Genomic DNA, 23765 nt, shown 5'->3' with positions numbered 1-23765 from the left:
TTGTGAGTTCTGGCAAGTAGTAGTACATTGGCTCTTCCTACGTTAAATGCAATTATTGTTAGTCGCTTTGGATAAAAGTGTGTGCTAAATGACTGTAATGTAATGTAATGTAATGTAATGTAATGTAATGACACTCACTATGGCGGTGATCTGCGGGCCCTGCAGCTGGGCGTGCAGTATGGCGTCATTGATGTGGTCCCGGATGGCGAGCAGCGCCAGCTCCAGGTCATGGCCCGCGGCGAGCGTCCCGGCCAGCTCGCGCAGCGCCGCCACGTACCTCCTCCAGGGGGCGTCGAGCTCGGCGAGGCCCGCCAGGCAGCCGCGCATCACGTTGAGGCACAAGCCGCCGCACGGCCGGATGAGGGTCAACCCCCGGCAGTGCGAGCAGTACTGCATCCGCACCAGGCCCCGCCCGCACTCCCGCGCCAGCCCCGCCCCCTCAGTGGCGGCCAAGACCTGGCGGCCCAGCGAGAGCAGCCGGCTCAGCGCCCGCCCCGTGCCCAGCGCCCGACCCAACTCCTCCGCCAGGAGGTGGGGGTGCGCCCCCGAACGGGTTGATGTCCTGGCGGGTCATGGTCAGGCACTCCACGTGATTGGGCGAGGGCAGCGAGGGGGGGGGCGTGGTGGTGGCGGCGCCGGTGGCGGCGGCGGCGGAGGGAGGGGCCATGCCCGGGTTGACGAGGCGCCGGTACACCAGCGGGAAGAGGTCGTTATAGAAACGGTGCACGGAGTGCTCCACGGAGGTGTCGTTGTCGCCGGACAGATACAGGCCCAGGTCAGAGAACAGCCCGGCCACCAGGGGGCGCGCCTCGCGGGACAGGGGCTGGTACGCGCTGTCAAACAGGGCGCTGGTCAGGTTCAACGTGAAGGACAGCAGGGACTGGAACGCATCTACAGGGAGAGAGAGAGAGGGAGAGAGAGAGAGAGAGAGAGAGAGAGAGAGAGAGAGAGAGAGGGAGGTAGAGAGGGAGAGGGAGGGAGGGAGGGAGGGAGAGAGAGGGAGAGGGAGAGGGAGAGGGAGAGGGAGAGGGAGAGGAGAGGGAGAGGGAGAGGGAGAGGAGAGGGAGAGAAAGAGAGAGAGGGAGAGAGAGAGAGAGAAATAGAGAGAGAGAGAGAGAATGAGGGGAGAGAGAGGGAGAGAGAGAGAGAGAGAGAGAGAGAAAGATAGATAGAGAGAAAGGGAGAGAGAGAGAGAGAGAGAGAGAGAGAGAGAAAGAGAGATAGAGAGGGAGAGAGAGAGAAAGAAAAAGACAGAGAATGAGGGAGAGAGAGGGAGAGAGAGAGGGAGAGAGAGTGGGTGGCGAGGGGTTAAGAAGGGGTTAGAGTGTTTTAATCAAGCAGCATGTGTGAGTGTAAGAGGAGATGAGGGTCAGACCATCAATAGTCTGATGTAAGTCTGATGGCATTCTGACAGATGGAAGAGAGACAGCAACTGGGAAAGTACTAAATGACACACACACACACACACACACATACGCATACACATACACTCACACAGACATCTCTCACACACACACACACACACACACACACTACACACCACCCACACACACCGCCCACACACACAAAGTAATAACGGTTCTCATAGCTGCCTACAGTACCTTCCACTGACCTGGTGTAGAATCACGTGTGTGTGTGTGTGTGTGTGTGTGCGTGTGTGTGTGAGAGAGAGAGAGAGAGAGAGAGAGAGAGAGAGAGAGAGAGAGAGGGTTCACCAGGGGAGAGTCGGGGTCATGACTCAGCGTGATCCACAACTCCCCCAGCCCAGACAGACCTCCCCCTCCCTCTAGAAACACTCAGAAACTAAAGGAATTAACTTAATTAAGGCCATTAAAATGAATGATTCCAGGTCTAAATCAGGCCACTGTAACTGATAACTGCTTGGTCAGCATTGATGAGAGATTCAAATACAGACTGAAGCCCAGGCCAGGCTGTCTACAATCCACTGGATATTTAGGTTGTATTAACTGATTCACTTCACTGCCTTTATTCATATTACCAGAACCAGGCCAGGTCCAACCTGGCTTATGTGCGTGGCTGGCTTGTTTCTGTTCAGGACTGGTAGGACGGAAGCTAGTCACGGCACTGAAATAGCTGTGAATTGAAATGACATGAAATAATGTCTGATAATTTAAGATAGGTCTTGTCGCCTGGACACATCAGTTCCAATGCTTCCAATGCTAATCCAGCACAATAAGAGCGGGATAGCCAGTTAGCTCATGAGCTCACAACAACTAGCAGCAGCTTCCATAACATTAATGGTAGCGGTCAGTGGCTAAAGCAGTTACACTGATGATTCCTGCAACGTTAGCTATTTTGCTGTTCAAATAACCCTAAACATCAAGTCAGCAATAACAGAAGCATATGATTTACAGCTAACTCCAAAACAAATATTTGTAGAATGACATTTTTGTTATTTTGCAACTTTGGATTGAAAACACTGTCAAATTAAAGTTGACAATTCAATTTATAAATACATTCAGAGGGGAGGAGTACAGGACCAGAATTACAAAGCGGTGTATAGCTATCCAAATATTTCTGGAGTTAACTGTACAAACCCAGCATAGACAGCTGTTCCACACATGTAATCCACCTAATCTCTCTCTCTCTCACACACACACACACACACACACACACACACACACACACACACACACCATCATCATCATCACACACACACCTCAAAGTAGCATGTCACCTGGACCCAGCCCAGCTAAACTGTGGTTTCTGGGTCCTGATGCTCGACAGGAAGTCCACAAATACAGCAGGTTTTCAGAGCGAGTGACCCCCGGGGTGCTGACATCCTCAGACACGTCCCCCAGCTCATCTGCCTGACCAATGACAACGCAACAAGAAGACCTCACTGCCTTGAAATGTGTTCAGAGTCCAACAGCCCAGAGAGATGCAGGCTGGGAAAAGAACCAGGCGATCTCTTCCAATATTAAATGACACAGCCAACCACATAGGTCATTTGTGCTTGTTACATACTCATAACATACTCGTTACATACTTATTCTGCCTCCATAAGAGTAAGTAAGTAAGTAGTCTTGAGAACCAATGGTCAAAAGGGCAAGAGCATATCTCCTCATTCCTTAGCGTGAGGCAGCTTGATGAAATACACCCCATGATGTCACAGGGACTTAAGGGACCCCCAATCCAACCCTTGATGCTGAGTGCCAGGCAGGGAGGCATTGGGTAACATTTTTTTAGTCTTTGGTATGACTCAGCGGGGATCGAACCCTCAACTTCAGGGCAGACACTCTAAACATAAAGGCCATGGAGGGTAGTGGGTATACCAGTTGAAGCACAATCAACCACGGCCCAACCAACCAACCAACCAATCAACCACGGCCCAACCAACCAACCAACCAACCAACCAATCAACCATGTCCCAACCAACCAACCTATCAACCACGACCCAACCAACCAACCAACCAACCACGGCCCAACCAACCAACCAATCAACCAATCAACCACGGCCCAACCAACCCACCAACAACCAACCAACCAACCACGGCCCAACCAACCAACCAACCAACCAACCAATCAACCAATCAACCACGGCCCAACCAACCAACCAATCAACCACGACCCAACCAACCAACCAATCAACCACGGCCCAACCAACCAACCAAGAAACCAATCAACCACGGCCCAACCAACCAACCAACCAATCAACCACGGCCCAACCAACCAACCAACCAATCAACCACGTCCCAACCAACCAACCAATCAACCACGACCCAACCAACCAACCAATCAACCACAGCCCAACCAACCAACCAATCAACCACGACCCAACCAACCAACCAATCAACCACGACCCAACCAACCAACCAACCAACCAACCACGGCCCAACCAACCAACCAATCAACCACAGCCCAACCAACCAACCAACAACCAGGCTGGAGATTCAGCCAGACATGTCTTGTCCACAGGCTAGTTCAGTCTGCATTTATCCGGAAGGCCCAGGTTCAACGCGTGTGTGTGTGTAGCATGTGTGTGTGTTTATATCCGTCTCTCGGTGTCCTTTAGTCAGCAAGCAACCTACAACTTTGTCTCGGTCTGCAGCCTCCTGTTACAAACACATGCTGCTCCAATTAGGCTCGAACCTGAATCCACGGGAGCCCGTCTGAAGGTGAGCACCGGCTGCAACTATCCCTCTAGAGTTACACAAGCACAGCCCTGGAATAACACACTACCGTCACACGCCCCCAGCACAGCAGCTGTACACAAATTCGCTCTCTCACGCTCTCTCTCTCTTTTTCTCTCTCGCACTCGCTCCTTCTCTAACTCCCTCTCTCTCTCTCACTCTCTCTCACACTGCCTCCCTTACTCTCTCTCGCACACTCTCTCTCTCCCCCCCCCTATCTCGCTCTCCTTCCCCCCTCTCTCTCACTCCTTCTCCCTCTCTTTCACTCACTCTCTCTCCTTCTCTCTCCCCCTATCTCGCTCTCCTTCCCCCTCTCTCTCACTTCTTCTCCCTCTCTTTCACTCACTCTCTCTCCTTCTCTCTCCCCCTATCTCGCTCTCCTTCCCCCACTCTCTCACTCCTTCTCCCTCTCTTTCACTCACTCTCTCTCCTTCTCTCTCCCTCTGTCTCACACCCCCCCCCCCCATACACACACACACTCAGTGACCGATGTGACGCTGGTCCACACCTCCAACTTCCTCGACAGGAGCAGCTGACTCAAGCCTTCCGTGTGTGAACCACTGACCGCAGCAGAGGCGATGGTGTGTTTATGTGTGTGAGTGTGTGTGTGTGTGAGTGTGTGTGTGTGTGTGTGTGTGTGTGTGTGTGTGAGAGAGAGAGCGTGTTGGAGGGGGGTAATAAGGCTCTCGTTTCTCCAAACCAGGACCCTCCATATCTCCTCCGCATGTGTGGACGTATCCTAGCGACAGCGCCCCAAACACGGAGGGATGGGGTTACAGGGCAGGGACCATGTGACCACCTCGTGCTGGTCTGCGATAGGACGAGACCGAGGGTCCGGGTGAAAGGTCACAGGGGTCGTACAGTGACGGTACAACTCCAGGCCTGACGTGTGGCGCATCCGACTGCCCTCCTCAACAGAGTGCATCATGGGAGAGACAGAGGTGGTTCGATTGCAAGACACTGATAACCGAGTAACACGAATATCATGCATGTTTTTGACACTCACATACTGGCCACACACACACACACACACACACACACACACACACACACACACACACACACACACACACACAGAGTAAGTGGCTCCTCTTGGAGCCCCTGCCGGACTAGCCAATGAAAGACGGAGAAGGACAAGTAGACTATTCTTCAGTCTTTTCAGGGCAGCTCGTTAGCGAGACAGTCTGATTCACATGGTAACACAGCTCCTGGGATACAGAGTGAATGTAAACATTTCTCACTCCCTTTCTTTCACCGGCCCGAGAACAAGACCGGCTGTGTGCTCTCCACCTTCCCCGGAGAGAGATGGAGGAAGCCAAAGAAAGAGAGAGAATGCGACAGAGAGAGAGAGAGAGAAAAAGAGAGAGAGAGAGAGATCCGTCTCAGAGGCAATACTGGCATCAACATCACATTTAATATATTCTGCGATATAATTTCTTGCTATAACCCATAACGAGACGCAGAGGAACATTCCGGTCTCTCTCCCTCCTTGTCAGAGGAACGTTGCTGTCCCTCTCCCTCCCTGTGAGAGGAAGGTTCCTGTCTCTCTCCCTCCCTGTGAGAGGAACGTTCCTGTCTCTCTCCCTCCCTGTGAGAGGAAGGTTCCTGTCTCTCTCCCTCCCTGTGAGAGGAAGGTTCCTGTCTCTCTCCCTCCCTGTGAGACGAACGTTCCTGTCTCTCTCCCTCCCTGTGAGAGGAACGTTCCTGTCTCTCTCCCTCCCTGTCAGAGGAACGTTCCTGTCCCTCTCCCTCCCTGTGAGAGGAAGGTTCCTGTCTCTCTCCCTCCCTGTCAGAGGAACGTTCCTGTCTCTCTCCCTCCCTGTCAGAGGAACGTTCCTGTCTCTCTCCCTCCCTGTGAGAGGAACGTTCCTGTCTCTCTCCCTCCATGTGAGAGGAACGTTCCGGTCTCTCTCCCTCCCTGTGAGAGGAACGTTCCTGTCTCTCTCCCTCCCTGTGAGAGGAACGTTCCTGTCTCTCTCCCTCCCTGTGAGAGGAAGGTTCCTGTCTCTCTCCCTCCCTGTGAGAGGAAGGTTCCTGTCTCTCTCCCTCCCTGTGAGAGGAACGTTCTTGTCTCTCTCCCTCCCTGTGAGAGGAACGTTCCTGTCTCTCTCCCTCCCTGTGAGAGGAAGGTTCCTGTCTCTCTCCCTCCCTGTGAGAGGAACGTTGCTGTCCCTCTCCCTCCCTGTCAGAGGAACGTTCCTGTCTCTCTCCCTCCCTCTGAGAGGAACGTTTCTGTCTCTCTCCCTCCCTGTGAGAGGAACGTTGCTGTCCCTCTCCCTCCCTGTCAGAGGAACGTTCCTGTCTCTCTCCCTCCCTCTGAGAGGAACGTTTCTGTCTCTCTCCCTCCCTCTGAGAGGAACGTTGCTGTCCCTCTCCCTCCCTTTGAGAGGAACGTTCCTGTCTCTCTCCCTCCCTGTGAGAGGAACGTTCCTGTCTCTCTCCCTCCCTGTGAGAGGAACGTTCCTGTCTCTCTCCCTCCCTGTGAGAGGAACGTTCCTGTCTCTCTCCCTCCCTGTGAGAGGAACGTTCCTGTCTCTCTCCCTCCCTGTGAGAGGAACGTTCCTGTCCCTCTCCCTCCCTGTCAGAGGAACGTTCCTCTCTCTCTCCCTCCCTGTCAGAGGAACGTTCCTGTCTCTCTCCCTCCCTCACATACCCCTTTTCCAGCAAGAGGGAACCGGTTTGTTTCCAGTTCGCGAACCTAATTTCGAGCGGTTCCGAGCATTAAGACTAAAAATAAATGATTTCTGGAACCCAAAAGTTGGTTCCAAACCGGCACCAAAAAAGAACGTTTTTTCAGCGCGAAGCGTGACGATGTCGCGGGGGCGTGGTCTATAGAGCTGGGCGTGGTCTATAGAGCTGGGCGTGGTCTATAGAGCTGCTGTAAACAGCTGTGCTTCACTCCGTGGTCAGAGTCGTAAACTACTGCTTCAGCTGTGTGTAAATGAATGATCTCATTCTCTCTATGCTGAATGCCAACTATCTAAATCACTAGCCATCACACTAACGTTATATACATTATTATTGACATTCCCTAAAACAATAGTGATGATGACCTACTGTAATTATATTATATTGTTATGATTGCTATTGTGTTATTGACGTACAACGGTTCCGCTCAAAATTGGTGGAAACGCTCCCTAGATAGAACCAAGGTTCCAAACGCAGGCCCGCTCCCTAGATAGAACCATGGTTCCAAGAATTCTGACTGAACTGGTTCACGAACCAGAGTTACTTTGGTGGAAAAGGGCTAACAGAGGAACGTTCCTGTTCCTCCCCTCTCAGAGGAACGTTCCCGTCCCCCTCCCTCCCCCTCAGAGGAACGTTCCCGTCCCCCTCCCTCCCCCTCAGAGGAACGTTCCCGTCCCCCTCCCTCCCCCTCAGAGGAACGTTCCCGTCCCCCTCCCTCCCCCTCAGAGGAACGTTCCCCTCCCCCTCCCTCCCCCTCAGAGGAACGTTCCCGTCCCCCTCCCTCCCCCTCAGAGGAACGTTCCCATCCCCCTCCCTCCCTCTCAGAGGAACGTTCCCATCCCCCTCCCTCCCCCTCAGAGGAACGTTCCTGTCCTCTCCCTCCCCCTCAGAGGAACGTTCCCGTCCCCCTCCCCCCTCAGAGGAACGTTCCCATCCCCCTCCCTCCCCCTCAGAGGAACGTTCCTGTTCCTCCCCCTCAGAGGAACGTTCCCATCCCCCTCCCTCCCCCTCAGAGGAACGTTCCCATCCCCCTCCCTCCCCCTCAGAGGAACGTTCCTGTCCCCTCCCTCCCCCTCAGAGGAACGTTCCCATCCCCCTCCCTCCCCCTCAGAGGAACGTTCCCATCCCCCCCCCTCCCCCTCAGAGGAACGTTCCCGTCCCCCTCCCTCCCCCTCAGAGGAACGTTCCCATCCCCCTCCCTCCCTCTCAGAGGAACGTTCCTGTTCCTTCCCCTCAGAGGAACGTCCCCATCCCCTCCCTCCCCCTCAGAGGAACGTTCCCATCCCCTCCCTCCCCTTCAGAGGAACGTCCCCATCCCCTCCCTCCCCCTCAGAGGAACGTTCCCATCCCCTCCCTCCCCTTCAGAGGAACGTTCCCATCCCCCTCCCTCCCCCTCAGAGGAACGTCCCCATCCCCCTCCCTCCCCCTCAGAGGAACGTTCCCATCCCCCTCCCTCCCCCTCAGAGGAACGTTCCCGTCCCCCTCCCTCCCCCTCAGAGGAACGTTCCCGTCCCCCTCCCTCCCCTTCAGAGGAACGTTCCTGTCCCCCTCCCTCCCCCTCCCTCCCCTTCAGAGGAACGTTCCCGCCCCCCTCCCTCCCCCTCAGAGGAACGTTCCCATCCCTCTCCCCCCTCAGAGGAACGTTCCCATCCCTCTCCCCCCTACCCTCTCACCCTGGAACACGGCGGCGTGGCCCGTCAGGAGGTACTTGAGCTCGAAGCTGTAGGAGCGGACCTTCTGGAGCGTCTCGCTGCGGACGGCCGCCAGGTAGCTGACCTCCATCTTGCGCGTGCAGCAGGTGGGACCAGGATGTCGACACACCTTCAGCTCCGCACCTGCACACAGGAAACAGACGGGGGAAAGAGGCGGGAATGTTTCCGAGGCGACGCTCCCTACTTTGTTTGTTGCTCAAAAACACTGGTTTTTAATAAGACAAGAATTTAGAAATAGAAATATAGAAATAAACTGCTGGATTTGATTCATTATATTCAGGATTCATATTCGTGTTTCTTCCATGGTCGGGGCAGAGGACTGATAGCGTCTGACTGTGTGTGTGTGTGTGTGTGTGTGTGTGTGTGTGTGTGTGTGTGTGTGTGTGTGTGTGTGTGTGTGTGTGTGAGAGTGGAACGGCTTAGACTGCAGTCAGGGTCTGCTGACCTGCTAGACAGGTCAGGGAACAGGGGGGGTTCTGGGATCAGGGTGAGTCAGAGAACACACTGAAGAGTGAGAGAGAGGGAGAGAGAGAGAGAGAGAGAGAGAGAGAGAGAGGGAGAGAGAGAGGGAGAGAGATAGAGAGAGAGAGAACATACTGAAGAGGGAGAGAGAGGGAGAGAGAGAGGGAGAGATAGAGAGAGAGAGACAGAGAGACAGTGAAGAGGGAGAGAGAGGGAGTGGGTGGGATGATGAGGGAGGGAGAGAGGGAGCAGGAGAGACAGAAAAAGAATGTATTAAGAGAGGATGAGAGAGGAGAGAAAGTGAGAAAGTGAGCATAAGAGTGAGAGAGATAGAGATAGAGAGATAGAGAGAGAGAGATAGACCTTTTGACCTTTAGTAATTACCTTTAGTAATCCCTTTATTGGTGCAATTCAATTAAATTAAAATCAGGTATCAGGCCATTTCACAGCATAAACATACACATTATCACAAAAAAATAAATAAAAAGTGCAACACATATAACACACATTAAAAATCCAGCAATATCATATTATTATCTACTGTACATAGCACCCCTCCCACCCCCCCACCTGCCCACAAACTCCTCCAGTTTGAAGGCCAGGCGTACTCAACCCTCAATTGAGCTGCAACCAGCTCCCTAACCATCAGTCCTGGGTCCACAGACCCCGCCCCTTTAATCTCATTCCTCCTCATCAGCCAGATAGCCATCTTCGCCTCTGCAACCAGGAAATCTACCGTGCTAACCCTCTCGCGTCTTGTTCCACTATAGCTTGGCCCCAGAACAAACCTGCACTCCTCAAAGTCCTCCCTCCACCAACCACCGCCTCACCAACTCAAACAACCTCCCCAACCTGGAACATCTCAGCCACAGGTGTTCCAGTGTCTCCTCCTCCCCACAGAACGGACAGCTACTCGCCAGTCCTGGATGGATAAGTGCCATGTGTCTGTTTGTGGCCACAGTTTCGTGCACAATCCTCCACTGGAGATCCGCAGTCCGTTTCTCAGTGGGGGGTCTGTCTAGGGACTTCTAGCTGCGTCATGGGGACGCCCCCGGTGGAAACGCCCTCGATCACCTCGACTCTGACATACCGGTCAGCGAGTCCACGTGCAGGACCTTGACCGTGATATTATACAGTCCTTTCCTGGACACACCGCTGAAGTGGCCCAGCACAGGTACAGGAGAGGGAGAGAGAGGGAGAGGGAGAGAGAGAGGGAGAGAGAGAGAGAGGGAGAGAGAGGGAGAGATAGAGAAAGGGAGAGAGAGAGATAGAGGGGGATAGAGAGATGGAGAGAGAGATAGAGAGAGAGATAGAGATAGAGAAAATGAGAGAGTGAGCGAGAGAGTGAGTGAGTGAGAGAGAGAGGGAGAGAGAGGGAGAGAGAGAGATAGAGAGAGGGAGAGATAGAGAAAGGGAGAGAGAGAGAGGGGGAGAGAGAGAGATAGAGAAAGGGAGAGAGAGATGGAGAGAGAGATAGAGAGAGATATAGAGATAGAGAAAATGAGAGAGAGAGAGCGAGAGAGTGAGTGAGAGAGAGAAGGAGAGAGAGAAAGAGAGGGAGGGAGAGAGAAAGATAGAGAGAGGGAGAGATTGACAAAGGGAGAGAGAGAGAGGGGGAGAGAGAGATGGAGAGAGAGAGGGAGAGAGAGAGAGAGGGAGATAGAGAGAGATAGAGAGAGAGAGAGAGATAGAGAGAGGGAGAGAGAGAGAGAGAGAGAGAGAGAGAGAGAGGGAGAGATAGAGAAAGGGAGAGAGAGATGGAGAGAGAGAGAGAGAGAGAGGGAGAGATAGAGGTAGGGAGAGAGAGATAGAGAGAGGGAGAGAGAGAGGGAGAGATAAAGGGAGAGAGAGGGGGAGAGAGAGATGGGGAGAGAGAGAGAGTGATAGAGAGAGTGAGAGTGAGAGAGAGAGAGAGAGAGAGAGAGAGGAGAGAGAGAGAGAGAGAGAGAGAGAGAGAGAGAGAGAGCGGTGAGGTCTCATTCAGAGCGCCCTCCTGCTCTCCAGAGAGAGGAATGTGACATTGACACGCTGCTGTAAGCCAAGCTGAGGAACAGCTGACTGGGATCAGAGGTAGAGGGGGGGGGGGGCTCAGGCCTCAGACCCAGGAGCTCACGCCCACTCCTGGGGGGCGCAGGATTAACACAGGCTGGGGGGCTGCCCATCCGGGCCCCGCCGGAGCGCCCCCCCCCCCGCCACAAAAGCATGTGATCAAGATGAGCTCTGTGAGAAGAAGCATCTCTCTGCCTTTCCTGCTCATCCATCCAGTTTACCAACACAAGTCTGTCTCAATGAGTGTAGCAGAGAATGTGTGTGTGTGTGTGTGTGTGTGTGTGTGTGTGTGTGTGTGTGTGTGTGTGTGTGTGTGTGTGTGTGTGTGTGTGTGTGTGTGTGTGTGTGTGTGTGTGAGACAGGCAATTTCTCTAGGGACACAATGCTATGCATGAACTTTACATTAAAATGCTGCAGCGTGACAGCCACTCAACACACAGGACATACAGTGGGGTCTTTAGTGGGGTCTGAAATGCACCATCCCAAACACCATGGTGTTTTACCTACAACGTTCACCAAGCCCTCATCTCCACCGTTCACCAAGCCCTCATCTCCACTGTTCACCAAGCCCTCATCTCCACCGTTCACCAAGCCCTCATCTCCACCGTTCACCAAACCCTCATCTCCACCGTTCACCAAACCCTCATCTCCATCGTTCACCAAGCCCTCATCTCCACTGTTCACCAAACCCTCATCTCCTCCATTTACCAAACCCTCATCTCCAACGTTCACCAAACCCTCATCTCCACCGTTCACCAAGCCCTCATCTCCACTGTTCACCAAGCCCTCATCTCCACTGTTCACCAAGCCCTCATCTCCACCGTTCACCAAACCCTCATCTCCACCGTTCACCAAACCCTCATCTCCTCCGTTCACCAAACCCTTATCTCCACCGTTCACCAAACCCTCATCTCCACCGTTCACCAAACCCTTATCTCCACCGTTCACCAAGCCCTCATCTCCTCCGTTCACCAAGCCCTCATCTCCACTGTTCACCAAACCCTCCGCTCCACCGTTCACCAAACCCTCATCTCCACTGTTCACCAAGCCCTCATCTCCACCGTTCACCAAACCCTCATCTCCACCGTTCACCAAACCCTCATCTCCAATGTTCACCAAGCCCTCATCTCCACCGTTCACCAAGCCCTCATCTCCACTGTTCACCAAACCCTCATCTCCACTGTTCACCAAGCCCTCATCTCCTCCGTTCCCCAAACCCTCATCTCCCCTGTTCACCAAACCCTCATCTCCACCGTTCACCAAGCCCTCATCTCCACCGTTCACCAAACCCTCATCTCCACCGTTCACCAAGCCCTCATCTCCACCGTTCACCAAACCCTTATCTCCACCGTTCACCAAACCCTCATCTCCACCGTTCACCAAGCCCTCATCTCCACCGTTCACCAAGCCCTCATCTCCACTGTTCACCAAGCCCTCATCTCCTCCGTTCACCAAACCCTCATCTCCACTGTTCACCAAACCCTCATCTCCAACGTTCACCAAGCCCTCATCTCCACCGTTCACCAAACCCTCATCTCCTCCGTTCACCAAACCCTCATCTCCACCGTTCACCAAGCCCTCAGCTCCAGCTCTCATAGGGCAAGTCGAAGAGTATTCTAACCTTCAACCCCAACGTCTTCTGCTGTGACCTACAACGCTGGGTTGAAACCTGACCAGCTTACTCTTCACCTCTCTCTCCTCTTCATCCAGCCCTCCCTTCACTCTCTCTCTCTCTCTTCCCTTTGATAAAAGTGAAACCACCTGTGTCAATCATGCCTCCCTTCAGTAGCTGTCTGTTCTAATGCTGCCAGCCAGCCCAGAGGAGTGATCAGCGGGCATGTGCTATCAACTGGACCAGACACACTCATCTGCCCTGCGCCCAGAGCCACGGTGGAGAATACATACCTCTGATATGACACAGGGACATTTCAGACATACTCACTTAGTTTGGACACGACCTGTCCTCTGCTGATGATACCTATCAAAGACCAAGCCAGTCCAACTACAGTATGTTCATATAGTATAACTGGTGTGGTTATGAGTTGGTTGAAGATTATTGATACTTTTATCTGCATTTCTTTATTAGTTAGGTCTATTTTGGCACATAATGTCATGAATACAGATTACAGTTTGATCGTTCACATTCTGCCACAAGATATAGGCCTACAGTAAGATAAACTGCTTCATCTGATATACTGTGTCTATGCTTTTGCTTAGGACCATTCATGGAGATATGACAGATGGCCTGTTCTGCTCATGCGCATTTTAAACCATGCCTACCTGTTCCAGGTGTGTCGGGGACCCATTTTAAGGGGCCGATATGACGCAGCTGGAACGCGGTTTTCACCTCGACGCAACTGTGCGCACCGACGCTGGAGACCTCCAGGAGGAGAAGCGTCCCCCAAATCAACCAAAAGTCAACGCGTTGGAGTATTCCTCGGAACATTTCACCATTTCAATTAGATATCCTGATGGTGATTTTGAATATGTTTATTATCAGGAATTTTAAGGTAAGAAAAGTCCTCAACAAATCCACGTGTCCTGTCAACTTCATCTGGGTAAATTGTCTTTTTTTCCAGAGCGCAAGGCGGACCATGCAGTATGTGAGCACCGTCTCTCTCTCTCTCTCTCTCTCTCTCTCTCTCTCTCTCTCTCTCTCTCTCTCTCTCTACTCTCTCTTTCTCTCTGTCTCTCACCCTCTCAACAGTGCCAGTGCCAACCCAATAGAGGTTGAGTGGATCACTTCCTCCATCGTGTGGCTTGTAGAAGAAGGCGTCCTTATAGTGGCTTAAAATCACGTCTGGTGGGTTCTAGAACCGGGTAAGCCAGGACCATGGATGTATTGGTACACCTACATACACAGGTTGACAAAATTAAATATTGAATATTTACCACTTTTCTCTGGTTACACCACTTGACATTTTCAGGCGCATTTGGTCTTACTTTTTGAGAAAAAAAAAGTGCAAATGTAATTTCAAATGACATAAAAACTTGGATAAAAGCGCTAGGCTATATAAGTCAATCAATCAATCAATCAATCAAAGCTTTATTTGTATAGCGCATTTCATACCCAGAGGCAACACAATGCGCTTTACATAGAACAAGGGAGGTGGGCATACGACCCACTCTCTACATATTCCAGAGGGAAGCAGTCCATTTAAGTGCAGTCCATTTACCATTACAGTATACCTACTCTTGTCATTCAGTCACTGTTTCTTCCATCATGTTGATCAATAGTCTACAGGACAGGTCACGCTGACAGCTGTGGTCACACTGCCACCTAGTGTTTAAAACAGGGTAGCACAGTTAGTTGGGTTCAGAAAGAGTTGGGTTTATCTACGCTAGAATAGCTTGCTGGGACTAATCACTCATGACCAGGGACATGCTGGGATAGGGGTGATATGGTATTTCCACACTCCCAGAGAGAGAAAGAGAGAAGGAGGAGGAGCCAGAGAGAGGAGGAGGAGGAGGAGAGAGGATGAGCCAGAGAGAGAGAGAGGGAGGAGGAGCCAGAGAGAGGAGGAGGAGGAGGAGAGAGGATGAGCCAGAGAGAGAGAGAAGGAGGAGGAGCCAGAGAGAGAGGAGGAGGAGGAGAGAGGATGAGCCAGAGAGAGAGAGAGGGAGGAGGAGCCAGAGAGAGAGGAGGAGGAGGAGCCAGAGAGAGAGGAGGAGGAGGAGAGAGGATGAGCCAGAGAGAGAGAGAGGAGGAGCCAGAGAGAGAGGAGGAGGAGAGGCCCGCAATAATCAGTCACCCCCTAGTTTAAAGTCATTGAAAAGTCATGGAAATCCATTGGCCAAAATATGTCTGAACCCTGATTTCCTCACCACAGTGTCTATTTGTAGTCCATGTCTGGTCCCTGGTCATCCGGATGTGAGATGTTTGAAGTTGTCCACACCCTCTCTACTGGGGTCCCATTGATGTTTACAGGTCTGTACTGTAGGTCATCTCCTGCTTTCTCCCATAGTCCACTAGCATATCTTTTTTTTTTTTTACTGGCTTTCAGATGGAGGTTGTTGTCCTGACACCACTGTCAGGCTCCACCTCCTCCAGGTACGCCTTCTCATCGTTGTTGGAGATCAGACCCACCACAGCTGTATCATCAGCGAACGTAATGATGGAGTTGGACTCAAGAGTGACTATGCAGTTGTGTACAGGGAGTACAGCAGTGGGGACAAGACAGCTTTGGGGACGTCCAGTGCTGAGGGTGAGGGAAGTGTGGTTGACCACTCTCAACACCTGAGGTCTGCCCATTAGAAAGATGAGGATCCACCTGGTGACAAGTACAGGGGGGTTATGGTGTGGAAAACGGAAACAAATGAATAGTAATCTCACATCATTCCCTTAATGGGTTTTTCCACTGTATTTTTATGAGGCCCAGATCTCCACAAGTTTGCTGTAACATCATGTCCATTAGGCTACAGGACTAGTGCTAGTGTATATCACACTTTATGATAACATCATGTCCATTAGGCTGCAGGACTAGTGCTAGTGTATATCAGAGGCTATAGTACTAGTGCTAGTGTATATCACACTTTGACATCATGTCCATTAGGCTACAGGACTAGTGCTGGTGTATATCACACTTTGACATCATGTCCATTAGGCTACAGGACTAGTGCTAGTGTATATCACACTTTGACATCATGTCCATTAGGCTACAGGACTAGTGCTAGTGTATATCAGAGTCTACAGGACTAGTGCTAGTGTATATCAGAGTCTACAGGACTAGTGTATATCAGAGTCTACAGGACTAGTGCTAGTGTATAGGAGAGTCTACAGGACTAGTGCTAGTGTATAGGAGAGTCTACAGGACTAGTGCTAGTGTATATCATAGTCTACAGGACTAGTGCTAGTGTATATGAGTCTACAGGACTAGTGCTAGTGTATAGGAGAGTCTATAGTACTAGTGCTAGTGTATATGAGTCTACAGGACTAGTGCTAGTGTATAGGAGAGTCTACAGGACTAGTGCTAGTGTATATGAGTCTACAGGACTAGTGCTAGTGTATAGGAGAGTCTATAGTACTAGTGCTAGTGTATATGAGTCTACAGGACTAGTGCTAGTGTATAGGAGAGTCTACAGGACTAGTGCTAGTGTATATCAGAGTCTACAGGACTAGTGTATATCAGAGTCTACAGGACTAGTGCTAGTGTAGATCAGAGGCTATAGTACTAGTGCTAGTGTATATCAGAGTCTATAGTACTAGTGCTAGTGTATATCAGAGTCTACAGGACTAGTGCTAGTGTATATCAGAGTCTATAGTACTAGTACTAGTGTATATCAGAGGCTATAGTACTAGTGCTAGTGTATATCAGAGTCTATAGTACTAGTGCTAGTGTATATTGGAGTCTACAGGACTAGTGCTAGTGTATATCAGAGTCTACAGGACTAGTGCTAGTGTATATGAGTCTACAGGACTAGTGCTAGTGTATATGAGTCTACAGGACTAGTGCTAGTGTATATCAGTCTACAGGACTAGTGCTAGTGCTGGAGTGTACATCAAACTTCAGTTTTCTTTCTCCTGATCTTGCAGGCTATATTTAGATGCATTTTCATAAGGAATCCACTAGGTGGCAGACATGTTATAATATGTACATTGTTGCACTTGTCTCCAAAGAGTTTGGTTCCAATGTCATGTCATTGAAGACATTTATTTTCCACAAACTTGATTTGAAGTGAGAACATCAGTCTGAGTTATTATTAACAGTTCCAAAATACATTTCAAATAATATATATTATCACATATAAATCTATTACCCTTCTCTTCCTGTTCTACATGACTTAAGTCACACATTCATTGGACAGCAAAAATGTAAACAAGCAGAAGCAGCTTCCTCGTCCTCAAATGCAGGTTGAATCAGATGAAACACTGGTTTAATTCTTAATTATGAAACACTGGTTTAATTCTTAATTATGAAACACTGGTTTTATTCTTTCTCATAACTTTTTCCCTCAACATCAGAGATTTAAGGTGCAGGTGCAGTTTGCACATGACTCATCAATGTCAAACAAAAACTCCTGCTTCATTACTCGTTGCCTTCTCCAGTCCTCATCCTTGACACACACACACACACACGCACACACACACACACACACATGCCGCCTGACTTCATCCATCTGGAAAATCACGCCCACGGTCTCACAGCTTGGCCTGTACAAACATTCCCACACAAGAGAGGAAACAGCTCTTAGTAAATTGCAATCATCATACAAATAAATGCGGGCATCCAATGTGATTTATCTTTGAGGCCGTCGTCATCTGGAAGTGATCTAACGACGAGCCTCATCCCTGACCTCACATGCGTCGGGGGGGGAGGAGAAGGGGAAAGAAGAGCAGGAGGAGATGGATGGCAGGTTAGGGGTCAAAGGTCAATGTGTCTCCGCCTCCAAGACACCTGTCAGTGTTCTCCCGTGGCTAGACAGATGGGTCACGTGACTACAATCGTCTGAACTGGCAGCCTGTAGATGCCTGGTCAAATACTAGCTCAGTTGGTAGAGCAGGTCGTTCAGTGATCGTAGGGTCGGTGGTTCGAATCCCGGCTCCTCCTGACTACCTGTCGAAGTGTCCTTGGGCAAGACACTGAACCCCAAATTGCTCCCAATGAGCAGGCAAGCGCCTTGCATGGCAGCTGCCGCCATTGGTGTGTGAATGGCGCTCCGGGCCAGTGTAACAACTGGATGGGGAGCGCGTTACAAAGGCTAGTCCTTTCTGCAGCGGCGCGGGTTCGAATCCGGACCACGCCCTTCGCTGCATGTCTTCCCCTCTCTCTCTCTCTCTCTCCCACCTTTCCTGTCTGTCTCCTACACTGTCCTATCGTAATAAAGCGGAAATGCCAGAGGGAGCGAATGTCCGTACTGTACGGGGCCTTTCATGTGTCCAGCCCACTGGGATTCAGGGAAAAGATTTAGCAGCTTGACATTGTAAATCCTGTATTGATCTCAAGGCATTAACCGGGGCAGCAGCCGTGAGGGGCTTTTAGCCTGCTGGCATTTACATTTCATGGTGGCTCGGAAGACTTTCCATCTGGGTCAGAGGTTAGAGAATGACAAGTTCACTAAGAAAACATGCCCACAAAGGAAACGGGAAAATCCTTCCTTCCTGCTTCGAGCTATGTACTGGCTGTTTAGAGCTATGTACTGGCTGTTTAGAGCTATGTACTGGCTGTTTAGAGCTATGTACTGGTTGTTTAGAGCTATGTACTGGCTGTTTAGAGCTATGTACTGGCTGTTTAGAGCTATATACTGGCTGTTTAGAGCTATGTACTGGCTGTTTAGAGCTATATACTGGCTGTTTAGAGCTATATACTGGCTGTTTAGAGCTATATACTGGCTGTTTAGAGCTATGTACTGGCTGTTTAGAGCTATGTACTGGCTGTTTAGAGCTATATACTGGCTGCTTAGAGCTATGTACTGGCTGTTTAGAGCTATGTACTGGCTGTTTAGAGCTATGTACTGGCTGTTTCGAGCTATGTACTGGCTGTTTAGAGATATGTACTGGTTGTTTAGAGGTGTATACCGGCTGTTTAGAGCTATGTACTGGCTGTTTAGAGCTATGTACTGGCTGTTTAGAGCTATGTACTGGCTGTTTAGAGCTATTTACTGGCTCCTTAGAGCTGTACTGGCTGCTTAGAGCTATGTACTGGCTGTTTAGAGCTATATACTGGCTGTTTAGAGCTATGTACTGGCTGTTTAGAGCTATGTACTGGTTGTTTAGAGCTATGTACTGGCTGTTTAGAGCTATATACCGGCTGTATAGAGCTATGTACTGGTTGTTTAGAGCTATGTACTGGCTGTATAGAGCTATGTACTGGCTGTTTAGAGCTATATACTGGCTGTTTAGAGCTATATACTGGCTGTTTAGAGCTATATACCGGCTGCTTAGAGCTATGTACTGACTGTTTAGAGCTATATACTGGCTGTTTAGAGCTATGTACTGGTTGTTTAGAGCTATGTACTGGCTGTTTCGAGCCATGTACCGGTTGCTTTGGAGGTCAAATCTCTTCCTTGTGGTTACCAGGCACGGACGCACCGACTGTTGGCTGAATGGGTTTAGATTCTGTGGGGAATGTGGAACCCCTCAGTAATCTGCACCTTCACCCTGACAGAGCAGAGTTCCCTTCCAGGAAGATTGGTATCAGTACCCAGCATGCCTTGAGGGATGGGGGGAAGCGTCCTGTAGGGGGGGGGGGGGGGGGGGCACAGAGGGAGAGAGCAGGGAAAGTCCAAATACAGGGGAGTGGCAGAGGACAGATAAGAGGTTGATTGATGGAGTGATGGGTGAAGGTATTTCCAGCAGAACAGTGGAAATCTCCTAGAGATACCCAGAAGCTCTTCTGACCTCTCCCCTCGCCTCCCTCCCTCCCTCCCCCTCACCTCCCTCCCTCACCCCCCCCTCCCCACCTCCCTCCCTCCTCCTCGCCTCCCTCCCTCCTCCTTGCCTTCCTTTCTCCCTCCCTCCTCCTCACCTCCCTCCCTCCTCCCTCCTCCTCACCTCCCTCCCTCCTCCCTGAGGAACTTCACTGAACTCTGTGTTGTTGCTGTTGCTGTATAGACAGGGTGTCCAGGTCACCCGGGCATGTTTACAACAAACAGCATCAAGGTTGCCAGGATGCAGGTTCTCACCCCCCCCCCCCCCCCCCCCGTTCCCCACCAGCCCCAACTGCTTGTAGGTCATGAATGTGAGATGCACATGCTAAAATGACCTTTAAAAATGACCATGAGCAGCAGACAAAGGGACAACTTCCGTCCCTACCGTGACAGAGTCTGTGATCAGCTGAGCAGTTTCAGACTTGTTAGTTTCACAAAGCTCGTTTGTCTGCGGCTAATTGCACGAGAGAAGTGTTGAATGGGTCTCATTCCGATTAGGCACGCAATTAGGGGCGAGATTGGAGGTTCGCTCAGACGTGCGACGGGATGCTCCACTCCTATATTTGAAATTCTTTTATGTTGAAAAATGAAAGTTAAAATGTCTCATCTGATCTCTAGACCATGAATCTTGAGTTAGAGGAGTATGTGATGAATACAGAGGGAAATAAATTTATGAATGTAATAAGTGCATGTTCTGTTATGATTAATGTTTTTTATCATTCTCCTTTTATGTAAAGCACTATGTGCTACATTGATTTGTATGAATGGTGCTATGTACTGTATTTAAATAAAATGACATTGACATGTAATGACTATGCCCAATCCCTACAACCTGTGTGTGTACGCATGTGTGTGTGTGAGTGTGTGTGTATGTATGCGTGCTTGGATGCATGCATTGGTGCATGTGTGTGTGTGTGTGTGTGTGTGTGTGTGTATGTATGTATGTGTGCTTGGATACATGCATTGGTGCATGTGTGCGAGTGTGTGTGTGTATGTGTGTGTGAGCGTGTGTGTGTGTGTGTGTGTGAGTGTGTGTGTGTGAGCGTGTGTGTGTGTGTGTGTGACCCCCACTACCATAAGCTTACCTGTCAGCAGCTCGGAGAATCTCCTCTTTATGAGGTGTCTTTTTCCGTTAACAAATTACTGGCAGTATCCAACATTCCTCTGAGCTCCTGAGACCATCGGCAAGCAGTCATCACTCACATGATATGTTTCTCTCTTTCTCATGTACAGTGGCCTGTATGGGTCAAATCAGTCTGGCTGCATGAAGCCAAAGAGGCCAAAGGAAAAGTGCTCTTATTGCAGATGAGTTTATCAGTGTTGCGTTGAGGAAAGCATTTTGTCCGACGGATCGATACCGTTTCATCAAATCAAAGCTGTTTGAAGAAGAGCCTGGAGACTGTAATTTACTGACACATGAGACCTTGAGTTGAAATGGGGCTTCATCTGAGAGCAGACAGACGCTGTGTGATCAATACAATCCCATTCAATTCCATCAAACACAATGCAATGAATGAAACACACAGAATAGCCTTGAGACATTCTCAGATCTGATCATTAAATCACACACACATGCATGTATAGCACACACACACACAGACAAACACACACACACACACACACACACACACACTGTCTCTTTCTCACTCTGTAATGGAAAACAGATGAGTTTATTATGGGATATTGTTTACCGCAGACCATCCCCCCCCCCCCTTCCTCTCTCCCCCTCTAACCTCGACCCTCGTCTGATTGGATCATTTTGTGGGAACACAGTGGCCTATTTCTGCCCCTTTGTTCACTTCTATCAACGTTGAGCCAAGCGTCCCCATAGCAGAACCGTGTTCCCACTGGCAGAACAGTCCTAGCAGAACCGTGTTCACACTGGCAGCCTGGTCATAGCAGAACCGTGTTCCCACTGGCAGAACAGTCATAGCAGAACCATGTTCCCACTGGCAGCCCGGTCATAGCAGAACCGTGTTCCCACTGGCAGCCCGGTCATAGCAGAACCGTGTTCACACTGGCAGCCCAGTCATAGCAGAACCGTGTTCACACTGGCAGCCCGGTCATAGCAGAACCGTGTTCATACTGGCAGCCCAGTCTCAGTTGAGACATTCCAAGATGTCCCCACCAGGACACTATAGGAATGTCCCTGTATGCATCTGTGTAAGATCAATTTTAATAAAGCGGACCAACCAAAACAAGATTGTGAGAGAGTTGAGGTTTTCGGTGACTGTGGTCTGGGAGTGTGTGTGTGTGTGTGTCTGTGTGTGTGTGTGGAATGAGCATTTGAGTTAAATGAGTTTTGGACAGAGTGGAATGATGCAGTGAGGTTAAGGTTTCCAGAGAACAGTCTGACCAAAACAAAGCTCCGTCTGTAACTATGGAGCTGTTTTCCCCAGCCTGGCCTCGTCTCCACTCCTCTCGCCCACCATGTCCAGCGAGAACAAACATGGCCGACGGTCGTCTTCTCTCCACATTTAGCGAGCCATAAGTAGTGTGGGGTTGCTGTTGTCCTGACATCCACAGGGATTTCAGGAGATTTGTGGCGGTACGTGGTTTGTTCTGTGGGTCATCATAATCATATCCAACCCTACTGGATTAGTGACGGCACAGACAGAGCAGTCCAAAAATGAATCTATTTCCTCTGGACTTATTGTACGTGCACGATGTTACCGTGAATCTGTTGTCGTGGTGGGTTTGTAGTGCATGTGTCTTATTCCGTTTAATTATTTGTGTGTTCAGGCTTTCTAAAGCAGAAAAGCCTGCTGCCACATGGAGTTTAACAAGGCGTAGACCCATTTTCTCCTCACAGCGCCCGAGATGTTTCTTCCACACACCACAATCAGGATCATCTGGTGCCGATTAGTGTTAACCAACATTTTTATGTGACCGTTGAATCTCAATCTCCCTCCTGCTGTCCTGTCTCTGTGGTAGACCCCCCCCCGGCCTGTCCTGTCTCTGTGGTGGACCCCCCCGGCCTGTCCTGTAGTCAAGTCCAACAGTCAGCGTTCTACCCCGCGGTTTCACTGCTCCTTCACAGCCCTCCCATGCCTCAACGCTGGCTCGGTGCTAGCCGCCCAGCACCATGGCTAGCCCGCGGGTCCACTCCTCTGTGTTAGCTAGCCGCCCAGCACCATGGCTAGCCCGCGGGTCCACTCCTCTGTGTTAGCTAGCCGCCCAACACCATGGCTAGCCCGCGGGTCCACTCCTCTGTGTTAGCTAGCCGCCCAGCACCATGGCTAGCCCGCGGGTCCACTCCTCTGTGTTAGCTAGCCGCCCAGCACCATGGCTAGCCCGCGGGTCCACTCCTCTGTGTTAGCTAGCCACCCAGCGCCATGGCTAGCCCGCGGGTCCACTCCTCTGTGTTAGCTAGCCGCCCAGCACCATGGCTAGCCCGCGGGTCCACTCCTCTGTGTTAGCTAGCCGCCCAGCACCATGGCTGACCCGCGGGTCCACTCCTCGGTGTTAGCTAGCCGCCCAGCACCATGGCTAGCCCGCGGGTCCACTCCTCTGTGTTAGCTAGCCGCCCAGCACCATGGCTGGGGTCCAGCACCATGGCCCGCGGGTCCACTGCCCGGTGTTTAGACGGCGGATTAGTAATAGCGCACATGAGCAGACAGAACCACCGACCAGGCCGAGCTCGGTCAACAGTGGGTATCCATATCCCTCTAATCCTCACGGTGGTGTTGTCAGCTGGATAAGCCTGGGTTTTGGTTTTAACAGACGGGGAGAGATCACCGCGACATCACCCTCATTCTCCTCCTCCTCCATCACCAGGCCCTAATCCAGCAACAATATGATTTAAGTACAGTAGACAGAGATGTGGTTGATGGAATCAGTGGGGGATGATACTGTCTGTGCACTCAAAGCTCCACTCAAGAGATAAACCAATCTGGGGAGGCCTTACTGTAAAGTCTGGAGTGGATTACAAGGTCCAGATTACAAGGTCCATTATGAACCTATATTACTGCCTTTGTAGTGTAGTTCAGGGCTGGGTTTCCCAGAGGCATCGTAGTGCTATGTTCATCGTAGCGCTGTGATGAACGCCATAGCTTACGATGAACGTAGCGCTACGATGCCTCTGGGAAACTCAGCCCAGGTCTATAGTCAACAGCACCACCAATGGCATCTATGATAATGCCTTATCTGCTTTCCACATCTAGCGGTGGACCTAAGGCATGCAATTGCTTGAAGTGGGTGTCCGAGAACAGGGTCAGAACAGGCTTGAGTGGTTTGTTTATGATGAGAAGTGCTATTGGGTTTTGGGGGGGAGGTGGTGGAGGGGTGGGGCCAGGGCTGGATGGAGAGTATTGATAGGAGAATCTCTACATGG

At 50.8% G+C, this 23765-nt stretch overlaps 1 protein-coding gene across 1 annotated transcript in view; it reads right to left on the bottom strand.

Annotated features, from left to right (window-relative positions):
* gpc5b (glypican 5b) overlaps positions 1-13606 on the bottom strand; it is a 41281-nt gene extending 27675 nt beyond the window's left edge. The window contains 4 exon segments of the mRNA XM_084459113.1: positions 139-546; positions 548-891; positions 8516-8677; positions 13346-13606. Of these exon segments, the coding sequence (XP_084315239.1) occupies positions 139-546; positions 548-891; positions 8516-8677; positions 13346-13511 (1080 nt within the window). The 5' untranslated portion in view covers positions 13512-13606.
* Positions 13607-23765: the final 10159 nt, after the last annotated feature.

Source organism: Borostomias antarcticus (assembly GCF_949987555.1).
Source record: "Borostomias antarcticus genome assembly, chromosome: 26".
Taxonomy (NCBI): domain Eukaryota; kingdom Metazoa; phylum Chordata; class Actinopteri; order Stomiiformes; family Stomiidae; genus Borostomias; species Borostomias antarcticus.
This window is presented reverse-complemented; position numbering and strand designations above follow the sequence as displayed.